General features: G+C 39.0%; 1 protein-coding gene across 1 annotated transcript in view; it reads right to left on the bottom strand.

Moving 5' to 3' along the window:
- The window catches only part of psat1 (phosphoserine aminotransferase 1), a 35,504-nt gene extending 23,203 nt beyond the window's left edge, over nucleotides 1–12,301 (bottom strand). The window contains exon 1 of the mRNA XM_057327010.1: nucleotides 12,142–12,301. Within this exon, the coding sequence (XP_057182993.1) occupies nucleotides 12,142–12,198 (57 nt within the window). The 5' untranslated portion in view covers nucleotides 12,199–12,301. The remainder of the gene's footprint in view (nucleotides 1–12,141) is intronic.
- Between the last annotated feature and the right edge of the window lie 419 nt (nucleotides 12,302–12,720).

Here is a 12,720-nt window from a genome sequence, read left to right as displayed (position 1 = left end):
GACAGTGAAGAAATTTCTTGTGAAGAGCCCAGGCTTCAAGAACACGATCAGCCCAAATTAACTTCAGTCCTGCACCGGCACACCCACAGCGAAAGGCACAAGCCAGGACTGGAGCGATGACCCAACCGCCGCCACCGGTCTTTGAGATCCCGACCAGGAACAGCTTTGCCGCCATCGTCCGGAACTTACGCGCTTCCTCCACTAAAGGTAAGGTGCGCACTCATTGTTTTCCTGGCGCCCGTGTTCTTGATGTCTCTGTGCAGGTATCTGCGATCCTGAAGGACGATGCTAACGTCGGAGCTATCGTGCGGCAGTCGGAGATCCTGAAGAGGGATTTTAGGAGTCTGATCGAGACGGTACGCAACGCATCGCCCACGGCGAGGATCATCGTATCAGGGCCACTTCCTACCTACCGACTAGGGAATGTAAAGTTCAGTAGACTATTTGCGCTAAATAAATGGTTGATGTCATGGTGTATTGAACAGAAGCTGCTCTTTGTTAATAATTTTGATCTGTTCTGGGAGCGACCTAGGCTCTTCTGCCCTGACTGCCTGCACCCCAGCAGTATCGGAGCGGTTCTTCTGTCTGACAACATCTCAAAGACGCTACGCACCGTTTGACTACGTCTCCCACCGGTAAGTCAAAACTTTAACCATAGTCTGTGTTCCTCCCACTCAACTGTTATAAATGTTACTGCTTCCAAATGCATAGAGACCGTATCTCTCCCCCGAATAATACTACAAAATAATAATTTAGGCAAAACCCAGAGAAAAAATCTGATCGTGATTAAACCTGAAGACAATGTAATAAACGACCAAAACCAACTCATAAAGTTCGGCCTACTTAATATTAGATCACTAAATTCAAAAGCAGTTATTGTAAATGAAATGATCACAGACAACAGTTTTGATATTTTTGATACCTTACCGAAACCTGGCTTAAACCAAATGGTTATTACGGTCTAAATGAGTGTACCCCACCAAGCTACTGTTATATGCATGAGCCACGTCCGGTTGGTCAAGGTGGTGGTGTCGCAACAATCTTTAGAGACTTTCTTACTATAACTCAGAGAACAGAGCATAAATTTAAATCATTTGAAGTGCTTGTTTTGAACATAATTGTTCCAAACGAAAGTAAAAAACCATTGCTTTCTTTTACGTTGGCTACTGTGTATGGACCCCCTGGTCCCTACACTGATTTTCTGAAAGAGTTCGCAGACTTCTTATCGGACCTATTGGTTAAAGTACTAATTGTCAGAGATTTTAATATCCACATAGATAGTGCTAACGATGCATTAGCAGTGGCGTTTACAGAGCTACTACACTCTTTTGGATTAACACAACACATTATTGGACCCACTCATCGATTTAATCATACACTAGACTTGATTATAGCTCACGGAGCCGATCTAACCAATATAGATATTATACCTCAAAGCGACGATGTCACTGATCACTATCTTATAACATGTACACGGAGCACTGCAGAAATCAGCCGTTTAACTCGTTATCGACAGGGTAGAACAATTACCTCGACTACTAAAGATAGTTTCGTATTTATACGAAAATAGTATTTATTTACCAATAAATACAGAACCGCTCGATGACATGACCAGCAAATTGGACACTATTTTCTCTAATACATTAGAAGCTGTCGCACCTATGAAGTCAAAAAAGATTAATGAAAAAAACGTAACACCATGGTACAATAGCACCACTCGCGCCCTTAAAAGAGAAACACATAAACTGGAGCGCAAATGGAAACAAACCCAATTAGAGGTCTTTAAAATTATGTGGAAAGAGAGTGCAAACTGTTATAAAAAGGCACTAAAAGCAGCAAAGGTTGAAATTGAAATATGATATCTGAAATAAATGAGGATGAAACATCCGTCAATGTTTAAGGCGCAAATCCATCAGTGAAATGGCACACTACAGCATATAAAACATTTAAATAAACATCAGTAAATAATGAAAACTTAAATGATATAAGAAAGCTAAATACTAGGGATGCATCGAAACGAAACTTCTTGGCCGAAGCCGAACATGATGTGAAACACTTGGCCGAAGGCCGAATAATACCGAACATGATTTTTTGCATTTCTTCTATTTATTAAGACTTTTTTTCACTATTGCACAAACTGAATAGTCAAAATGTGCTTTTTATAATTTGTCTTGCTTTTCAATAAAATACAATACAACTTAATATAAAATTGAGCAAAACAAAGTAAATTCAAACAAAAAATTGAGCCCTCTCCCTTCATGAATAGCCTATATTAATTAGGCCTATAACTAGAGGTGTGAACCTACACTAGTGTCACGGTTCGGTTCGGTTACGATTATCATGTCATCGATTCGGTTCAATTCGATATTACGATGCATTGACGATGCACTGCATCCTCAAATTTTAATTTTACTAGTTCACAATCACATGTACTGTATACAATTTTGTCAATAAATACAAGCAGTCAGATATATGAATTGAACCTTCAATTTTACTTGCTCTTCTTCGATGTATCAAACATCAAACATTATCTGTCACAAGCACTACATCTTTATCCAATAGCTGCCATTTCACCACAGCATGAGACAGTAGCTCTGCCAGATGAGCACCCATGACTACGTTCACACTGCCACCAAAATCCAATTTTTTTGCTCATATGCAACCCAGATCTGTTTACTCCGATCTTTTTTAATCTGATCTGAGCCACTTCCATATGTGGTCCTAAATCAGATTCAGGTCTGATGTTTCCAAATGCGACCTCAGTCTGAACGGTCATATCGGAATTCATGCGCCTTTTGCATCATTGTAGATCGACTTGCGTCATAATTCTGAGATAATTTAAAGCTTCACGCGCTATTCTGTTGAGGGAAGTGCACTTTACAGCTCGGTTGCCAAACATTAAGCATCAGATTATAATAAACATAAGCCCTTGCACTGTCCACCGCACGTGAGCCCCACGATGCGATGTAACAAATGACTATAGAATCCGTTATAATAAGAAATTGTGCCACTTGCATTCACCACTCGCGTGTGTGTTGACATGGTGGTAAAACATAAGCTATAGGTGTGTGTTGTACTCCATGCTGGAACGTGCAAACCGGCATGCGCACAGCCCGAGAGCGGACTGCTCCGGGAATGCTCTATAATCGCGCCGTGAGATCAATCCGGTCGGCACCGCGTAATGTCAAACACGCGCTGACTAGACCCTCAATTCTGTATGAAAACACGCTGCCTGTTACGTGTTATTGTTGTTTTGCGCATGCGATTCAGTTTATAACCATCATGAGTTCACACTGGAATCTGATATTGGCCACATTTTAAAAATAGTGTGAACAGCCGAACAAAAAATCAGATCTGAGCAAAAAATCTGAATTGAGCACTAGGCTTGCGGTGTGAACGTAGTAATCTCCCAGTCCTCGCTAATGTAATGTGCCATTATTGTCACATACGACTCTGTCGCGACTGAAGTCCAGGAATCGCATGTTATAGCAACTCGATGAGCACAGACAGCAGTGGCGCTGACAGGCGTTAACAGCTCAGGGTGACAACGGCTGACGTGGTTTCTCAAGTTAGTAGTATTACCCCCTGCATATTTTATTTGTGCGTGACAAGATTTACACACAGCATGTGTCCTGTCCAGGTCGTGCTTACCGGGTTTTTCATAAAAGCCTAAATGTGCCCAGATGTCGGCTTTTAAAGTAGTTAGAGCATTTTTAATTACTCGCGTCTCGCCTACCTCCGCCATTGTATGCTAAAGCAGTAAAAGCACGTATGCGACATGACGTCAGAAAAACGTAAGTACGTTATAACCGGTTATGGTCTGTTACTGAACCGATATCTAATCATCCTCGTTTGCATCGCTATGCATCGTAAAAACGATTAATTTCGACACCCCTACCTATAACTGACTGCTAAAAGAATTCAATTAAGTTACTCTGTACCCCTACAACAAAACAGTTTGTTAAAAACTGTCATTCCACATTAGGCCTATAAGCTAAAAATACGAATAAACTAAAACTGTTGGATTATGATAGGATACATTGCAAAAAGATTTGAGAAAAAAAACATCCAATGCAAGCAATTCTGACTGATGCTGACTGACAACCATTTCAGTTCTCGTCTCTCCTCCAAACTCCGCCCACAAAAGCTGACCGTTCTCGTAGAAGGTGCACTCGTAGCCAGGATGCACAGAACATACTTTGTCAAGTTGTTTAGTACAGGGAACTGTGCGCACGCGACCACTGTATGATGTCAAAGGATGTCGCGAGCGGCGGGGCTACTGTCAGACAGCCCGCTTCCGTCTGAAGTAAAGTTACCGACCGGTAAAGACGCTTTCATTCGGAAATTTACTTCCGTGCGGCAAGTCCCGTGCTGTGTCTTTCTCTGACACTTTAAAATGCTCCACACACACGCGCACACACACACACGCACTGCCAAAATGTTTGCGGCAGTAATAAAGCGCACACGTCTCTCTCTCTCTCTCTCTCTCTCTCTCTCTCTCTCTCTGCGCTGGTTGCTGCTTGATCTTATCACGAGTCATGTTCGGTAAAATTTATTCGGCCATTTCACACATTCGGCCATATTCGGCCGAACATTTTCGGTGGCCGAACATTCGGTGCATCCCTACTAAATACTAAATAAAAAAGCTCTTGTTGCAGTAACTTCAGTCAGTGGCGTATTAACCCTTACAGTCCTTAACCATTCCATTTGAAACAAACTGTTTAAACCTACATTGGCTTTCCTATTCAGATTGCCATAAAAACTTTACTTTTTCTGACACGTTGATGTGAAACTTACTTGTTGACATTGTCCAGATTAATATGTGTACAGCTGCACTAAATGCGCGTTCAGAAGATGTGCACAGGAGCGCAAATGAATAGATGTCTCTCCGCAACCACGGCAAAACATGCGCGCGCTCCGACACTAAGCAAGCGGGTCATAGCCAGTTTTGATTTTACGTATCTGTTCATTTCACAACAAGATCCATTGCAAAACCCGCAGAATAACCTGGGTTTTGCCGTGCAGGCCCACGCTCGAACGCACCAACGGAAACGTATGCCAATAATTTCTGTTAATGTAAAATCTTTTAAATAAAACCATCCACAACTGAAAGGCTACAACTAGCAATCGTTATCGCAACTCTCATATTTATTACACCTATATTTGTCAGAGTGACGTGCACTACCGCCGGTGGCAGTTCGCCACCGTCATGGTACTTTACCACCGCGGTGGTGCGGTTGTCACGGCCACCATCACAGCCCTACCCATACCAAATAAATTATTAAAAGAGTTATTACCCGTTGCAATTGAGCCCATTTATAACATTATCAACTCGTCAATTAATCTAGGCAATGTCCCAGGACCCTTTAAGCTGGCCGTCATTAAGCCTCTTATCAAGAAACCAAACGTAGACCCCAATGAACTAGGAAACTATAGACCGATTTCAAATCTCCCTTACCTGTCTAAAATACTCGAAAAAGTAGTGTCCACTCAGTTGTGCTTTTCTTACAAAATAATGACATACACAAAAAATTTCAGTCAGGCTTTAGACCGCATCATAGTACTGAAACTGCGCTCGTTAAAATTACAAACGACCTGCTTATAGCATCAGATAAAGGTAACATCTCACTCCTAGTCCTGCTCGACCTTAGTGCTGCGTTCGATACTGTAGACCATAAAATACTTCTAGATCGCTTACGCAATTATACCGGTATTCAGGGACAGGCACCACAATGGTTCAGATCTTACTTATCAGACAGACATCAATTTGTCCATTTAAATGGGGAATCATCAAATCTAACGCAAGTAAATTATGGATTACCTCAGGGATCGGTTTTAGGACCCTTGCTATTCTCCATATACATGCTGCCCCTTGGAAACATTATTAGAAAACATAGAATTAGCTTCCACTGTTATGCAGATGATACTCAGCTATTTATCTCATCAAGACTAGATGATACGTTCCAGCTATCCAAATTGGCAGAGTGCATCGAAGATATAAAACATTGGATGACTTGTAATTTCCTTCTATTAAATTCCAATAAAACAGAAATATTACTTATCGGACCAAAGATACGTGAGCAGAATATTTCGGATTATAACCTGCAAGTTGAAGGCTGCACTGTTACTCCAACAAATACAGTTAAAGACCTAGGCGTTATATTAGACAGCAACCTGTCATTTAAAAATCGCATCTCAATGTCACAAAAACAGCCTTCTTCCACCTTAGAAATGTTGCCAAATTACGAAATATTTTATGTGTGGCTGACGCAGAAAAGCTTATTCATGCATTTGTGACATCAAGACTACTGTAATGCACTACTTAGTGGTTGTCCTGCATCATCAATAAACAAACTACAGTTAGTTCTGAATGCAGCTGCCAGAGTTCTAACCAGGTCCAGAAAATACGATCACATAACCCCAATGTTATCAATCCTTCACTGGTTACCCATTAAGTATTGTATTGACTTTAAAGTTCTTTTAATCACTTATAAAGCCTTAAACGGTTTAGCCCCTACCTACATAACAGAGCTTCTACCACACTACAACCCATCACGCTCTTTAAGATCTCAAAACTCCAGACTTTTGATAACACCTAGAATAACTAAATCCACCAAAGGGGGTAGAGCTTTCTCATACGTAGCACCTAAACTCTGGAATAGCCTTCCCGATACTATTCGAGGGTCAGACACACTCTCCCAATTTAAATCTAGATTAAAGACACATCTTTTCATCCAAGCATTCACTTAATGCAAAATATGCTAAATAAACCACCGGGAGACTGCATTTATTAGATATTATTTACTAGAATAATCTTGATTGTTCTATAAACATCATGCACTGTGCTGTTTTTTACCTTTTTTGTGTTTTTCAGTTTTTCTTATTTTCTCCTGTAAAGCTGCTTTGGAACAATGCACATTGTGAAAAGCCCTATATAAATAAAATTGAATTGAATTTTCCCCATAAATTTTGTTATAATTTCATAGCAATACTCTATAGCTTAATTTTCTTGTTGATGTTTTGTATGTCTGTCTGTGGAACTTGTGCTTTGCATGTTTAAATGTACTACAATTTATTTTAAATATTTTATTTTGAGGTTCTGTGGATCTACTATTGGTGATAATCTACAGCAGGTGACTATGACAATCCAGGTATGGAAAAACTTGAAAATCAACTTGTACAAATTCCTGGTGTATTGAATAAATGTAAAGATTTACACTGGCAGCTCACAGCAGTTTTTGGTTTACTGTTCATCAACATGCCAGTAAAATAAGCTTCTTGAAGAAGTTTTGCGCATCAGAGTATTTAAAATGATGTAATGGAAAACTTGCGATTGCTGTAATTAGGGATGCAACGATTATATATTTTGTTGGTACAATTATAGACTGAGGAATAATCATGGTTGCACGATTATGACGATTATTATGCTTACATTAATATCTAAATTTTTACTGGCCCTGACAAAAAATTCATTTGCCTGCCACAAAAAGTAATAAATAAATAATAATGTCTAGTTATTAGTTAGTTTTTTTTACCTATGCAATCTTAATAAATAAGCTCATAATACCAATAAACTATTATCCCAACTCTAATAATAATAGTCAATTAGTTAGTAATAAAATTAGAACAAATTATCAAATTATGAGCAATATCACAAATAAATGTAATAAAGCAAACACACATATAAAATGAACAGTGCTTTTTAGGTGTTTCAGGTTGGTCTAACTGTGGTTATTAGGTACAGAAACTGAATAAAGGAGTCAAATGTAAAATAACACTTCATAGTCTTCACAGTATACTGATATATAGATCAAACCATATTAAAGTTGATCACTCAGGAGCAGTGAGTGTTTTGTCTTCGTTTTTTGTTGTTTGATGAGCATTAAAACAGATATACAGTATGTATTATGCTGCTGTCCCTTTAAAGGGGACATTTCATGAAAATCTGACTTTTTCAATGTTTAAGTGCTATAATCAGTTGTCTGGTGCATCTACCAACTCAGAAAACGTGAAAAACAACAATCCAGTAACTTTGTTTACGTGAGCCTATCTCTGCAAGCCTGTGAGAAAACAAGCCGTTCAGATTTCGCTCGCTTTCTGACGTAGGTAGTCGTTCTTATTATAATATTACCGCCCCCTTTTCTGAACATGTCCACCCATGGCGCTGCCGCCATTTTTGTTTTTGCAGGCGACATGTGAATTAGTTCCAACACCATGGCAAAAGTAAGCAAAGCATGCTAAGTGTTCTGTTGTTGGCTGCGCAGAGCAGCACAGAACACTGTTCCCAGCCTGACAGGAGAGCAATGGATTTATTTTGTTTTCAATGGAAATCCACCAGACTGAATGAGGCAAAGCTGCAAATAAAGACATTGTAAGTACCGTTATTTTTTAAGTAAGACCTCAGGGACCTGTGGCAACTTAAAAGTAGGTAAAACGTCATTGTGAAACGTTTGTCCGTTCACGCAAAGAAAGCAATGTGTATGGCTTGTAAACACGCAACGGGATTGTCCTGTGTAACGTTACTTTCACTTAGAGAAAACGTGATGCTTTTGTCTTGAGTATCTTCACTTATAGAAAGCAGTGTGTATGGTCTGTAAACACGCGACCGGTCATGTGTAATTTCGCATGTAGAAAACATGACGCCTTTGTTAGGAGTCTGTTCGCTTTTAGAAAACAATGTGTTTGGTGTTTAAAGATGGAAACAGCATTTCTCATTCGCTTTGTGACCCTTTTTTTGTCGATGGAAGCACAGGCTCACAGCCCTGGCTGAGTTTTCTGTGAAAAGGGGGCAGAGACTAGCAGCTCATTTGCACTTAAAGAGACACACACCAAAACAGCGCGTTTCTCCTCACATGCAAAACTGGGCAATTAGGGCATGGTATAATAAAAGATCTGCGGTGTATTTTGAGGTGAAACTTCACAGACACATTCTGTGGACCCCTAAGATTTATATTACATTTGTGTAAAAGTAGAAAGAAACCTCTCCTTTAATAGCTAGCGCACTCGGATCACATGCTTTTTCCCCCCACTGTTTTCATTTACAGCAAACTATAATGGATTTATCAATGTGATATAGAGCCCATCCGCTAAATAATAACATGAAATAAGTTAAATTGATTCAATTTGCATCAAGAGTAGACTTTGAATTTGAGCTTGCACATACAGAATGTCCGCATCCTGTGAGCTGCCCTCAACACGACACTTCTCGTCCGGTGTGCTACTCCGTTAACTTACATGGCACATGGTTCGTTTATGTTGCACTGAAAGCTCAACTGTCACCTCTACAGCCTTGATTGTGAATGTACATGTAAGATTGGCTTTTTGATCTCTCTGCCATAGTTAATCTTGTGTGTCGTGGCTTCCGTGTCTCTGATAAGCATGGTTCTTTAACTGTCGATGCACTTTTTTGAGGATTTGGCTAAAAAGTGATTTCAACTTTTAAATCAGTGTAACTCTGGAATGCTTTTGTCTAGAGACCTAATCTTGGTCTTGTTTTAAAGAAGAGATTCTACACTTTATTTTAAGGGGTTAAGCTGGTGCACCGCTGGTGTAACTTTGTTTTCAGTTTGTGCAAGTTGCAACATTTCTGTTCCGTGCAACAGAAACATGCGGTGTAACGGAGCCTTTACGATTAATTAACCGTGACGTTTTTAAGTGCGGTTAATAGTAAACCTCGGTAATCGCTGCATCCCTAGCTGTAATCGAAGTAAACATGCGCTCAATGGGAAAGGCCAAAGATAATATATTAACAAGGTGCGTCACTGCCATTGCAATAAATTGGAAGAAATGCAATGCTAAATAGCTGCTTGGAGGCGCTCTTGCTATGACGTAAATAGCTGTCTGAAAGGCAGCCGAGTGGCATGACTTTCGTTAAACGGACTTTGGCATGGTGCTGTAGATGCTCTTTCTGCATGTGCTGAGAGCAACGCGAATGTGCTGCTTTCGTATGCAGTGTAAAAATACATTCTTGATGTGACAAATTTCGAGCATTATACTCGACAACAGCACATTGCTTCTCGTGTTCCAGGCAGTCTCGCTTCACTGCCCGACCACCACTCGCTATTAGATATTACTCGTGGGGATGCGTTTATCTATCTCAGCATACAGACAAACACGGACAGAGCCAGTTCACAGTGTAATTAAGCGCACAGAAAAATTTAAACACAAAACCGGAAAACCGCAATTCACTTACACGTATTGAACCGTGGAGGTCGTACCGAACGGTTCAATATTATATTGAGTATTGTGGCATCCCTAGTGGACACTAGATAAAACGCTTAGAAGCAAACTTTACCAATCAGGATCTGAAACAATTATATTGACACTTATTTAGAAAAAATTTAAATATTATTCTTTTATCTTCGGACTAGTAGTATTTGTACTCGGATAAGTGAACGACAAATTTACTTGTCCGAAGGACAACCACATGGCAATGCTTAATGTCAAGCCCTGAATTTAATGGTGTTAAAACACCATCTGCCAGATAACATAATAGAATCCATCACATATCAGTAGACACCATTATGGTTTCCATTAAAACCAATACAATTCTCATTATAACCATTAAATCCATACAATATTCTATTAAGTTTTGGGCAAAGTTCTATTGTTTATTTCAGCAGGGGTACCATATCGAATTGCATTGAATTATATATTTTTTCCACTGCATCGTATTGCATTGAATGACATTGTGTTGAAACACAGAAAACAGAATCGAATCGAAATCGGATTGCACTGCATCATAATAGGCATGAATTGGATCGCATCCGTAGCTGTTTTATTTGTATCTTTAATGTATCGTATCATTGGCTATGCATCGAGATGCATATCGCATCGGCCCTCATGTATAGAGATGCACATCCCTATTTTAAACATATCTTACATTTTTAAATAAAAATATGGTCTTTTTTTATCACTACGCACTGAAACATTTAAGCCCATTTTATGTGTTTGAATAAGGAATTCCTCTGATTACAAACTTTGATCATTTTTTGTTGCAGATTCCTGTGATTTAATGTTTTATGTATTTTGTTTTTGTTACACACCAACATAGACTCCGTGTGTGTCTGTTTTATATATATATTTGGTTTGAAATAAATAAATAAAATTAAAAATATATTTTTTTGAGTAAAAGTGTTAAATGATAACAATTATTTGTTTGCGTTTACCTTACCTTACTTACTACCTAAATTTACAACTATATTTAGAATTACACACAGTGTAGCACCATTAGGCTATATAATAGATGCTTTCTAAAGTGAATAATTTGTTTTCAGTGAATCATGACAAAAAAATATATTTTTTTTATAATTTCCTCTTGCTGAATAAATATATTGATGTTTTGCTTTAAAATCTATAATTTTATATTTTGTGAATCAGTCATGTGGGATTATTTGGAACCCGTTGGTTTACGGGTTACATGGTACCAAGGTAACAATTGAGCCCATGCCAGACAAATGACTTTATTTGTAAAATATCTTAATTTTATATTCTAAATTGTATATCGACTATTGAAACCATATTCAAATGAGAGATAAATATTGCATTTAAAGTAATTATTTTTCTTATAAACCATATCAATATCTATGAAAAACACATAAATTTAGATTTAGGTGGGATTCATGGGTACACTTACCCTAGTTCCCTCAAAAATGAAAATTCTGTCTTCATTTCTCGTCCTCCATTTATGTTTATATAACAATAAGCACACACCATCCCTTAGTACTTAAATGTACGCGATACATTAAATAAGCTCTGTCCATTATTGTAAAGCTGCAAAACATTGTTTCTTAAAATAGTTTAACTAAAAACGTGCCAGCTCAAAGACATGATACATAAAACATGGATACTACTACGTTTGGCTGATGCAACATCTGATTTTGGAGACCTTGCAAAACTTTACCAAGCTTTTCAAGTCTTACCGTGCATCCAAAGCCGGCACACTGCGTTGTTACAAAATAAAAGAACGCTACTATGTAATAAACTGTTTTTTTTTCTAAACAATGGATGATGTAATCGTTCAGCGCTTACAATTTACCCTAGCATACAGTCCCTAAAGCTTGATGATGCGTAAACAAATCAGTGCAGGTTTCGGTAACTTCTGCTGCAGCACAAGCAACGTTTATTTTGCAATTCATTTACCGACTGTGGAAGTTTAGCAGGTCCTGCTCCAAAATTGATGGTTTGTTTGTTATCCATGTTTAGAAGTTATAATGCGATTGACTTGTTTTGAAGCTCCTTTTCTTGACCTACGTATTTCTGATGAAGCTGAACTTTTACTCTCTTTCAATACACCTAGTAAGAAAGCTTTTGCGTGTTTTGGTTGGCTCTCTCTATGCGGAACATTTTGATTTCGGCTTCCTGATTGGCCAATAGTGCTTTGACGGCGATGCAATTGGACCATAGGCAAAGAAATAAAAGGCTTGTTCGACTTGAAGCGGCGCCGCAAGATCCGACAGGCGGATGACATCAAAGTACCGCGAGAGCGATTCGAAAAACCATAAAAAGTTTGCTTTCGAATCGCTCTCGCGGTACTCTGATGTCATCCCCTTGTCGGATCTTGCGGCGCCGCATCAAGTCGAACAGACTCCGCATTGGCCGCTGGATAGTAAGTCAACGGCACCGCCATTACAGTCCTGGCAATAGGGAGGCTCAAGCTGCGTCTGAATACGCTCACTTGTTCACTCATTCACTATTATCTATATAGCGAATGCTAAATAG

Source organism: Triplophysa rosa, unplaced genomic scaffold, assembly GCF_024868665.1.
Source record: "Triplophysa rosa unplaced genomic scaffold, Trosa_1v2 scaffold153_ERROPOS665111, whole genome shotgun sequence".
Lineage (NCBI taxonomy): Eukaryota > Metazoa > Chordata > Actinopteri > Cypriniformes > Nemacheilidae > Triplophysa > Triplophysa rosa.
The sequence above is the reverse complement of the archived record's forward strand: the minus strand, read 5'-3'. Positions and strand labels throughout refer to the sequence as shown.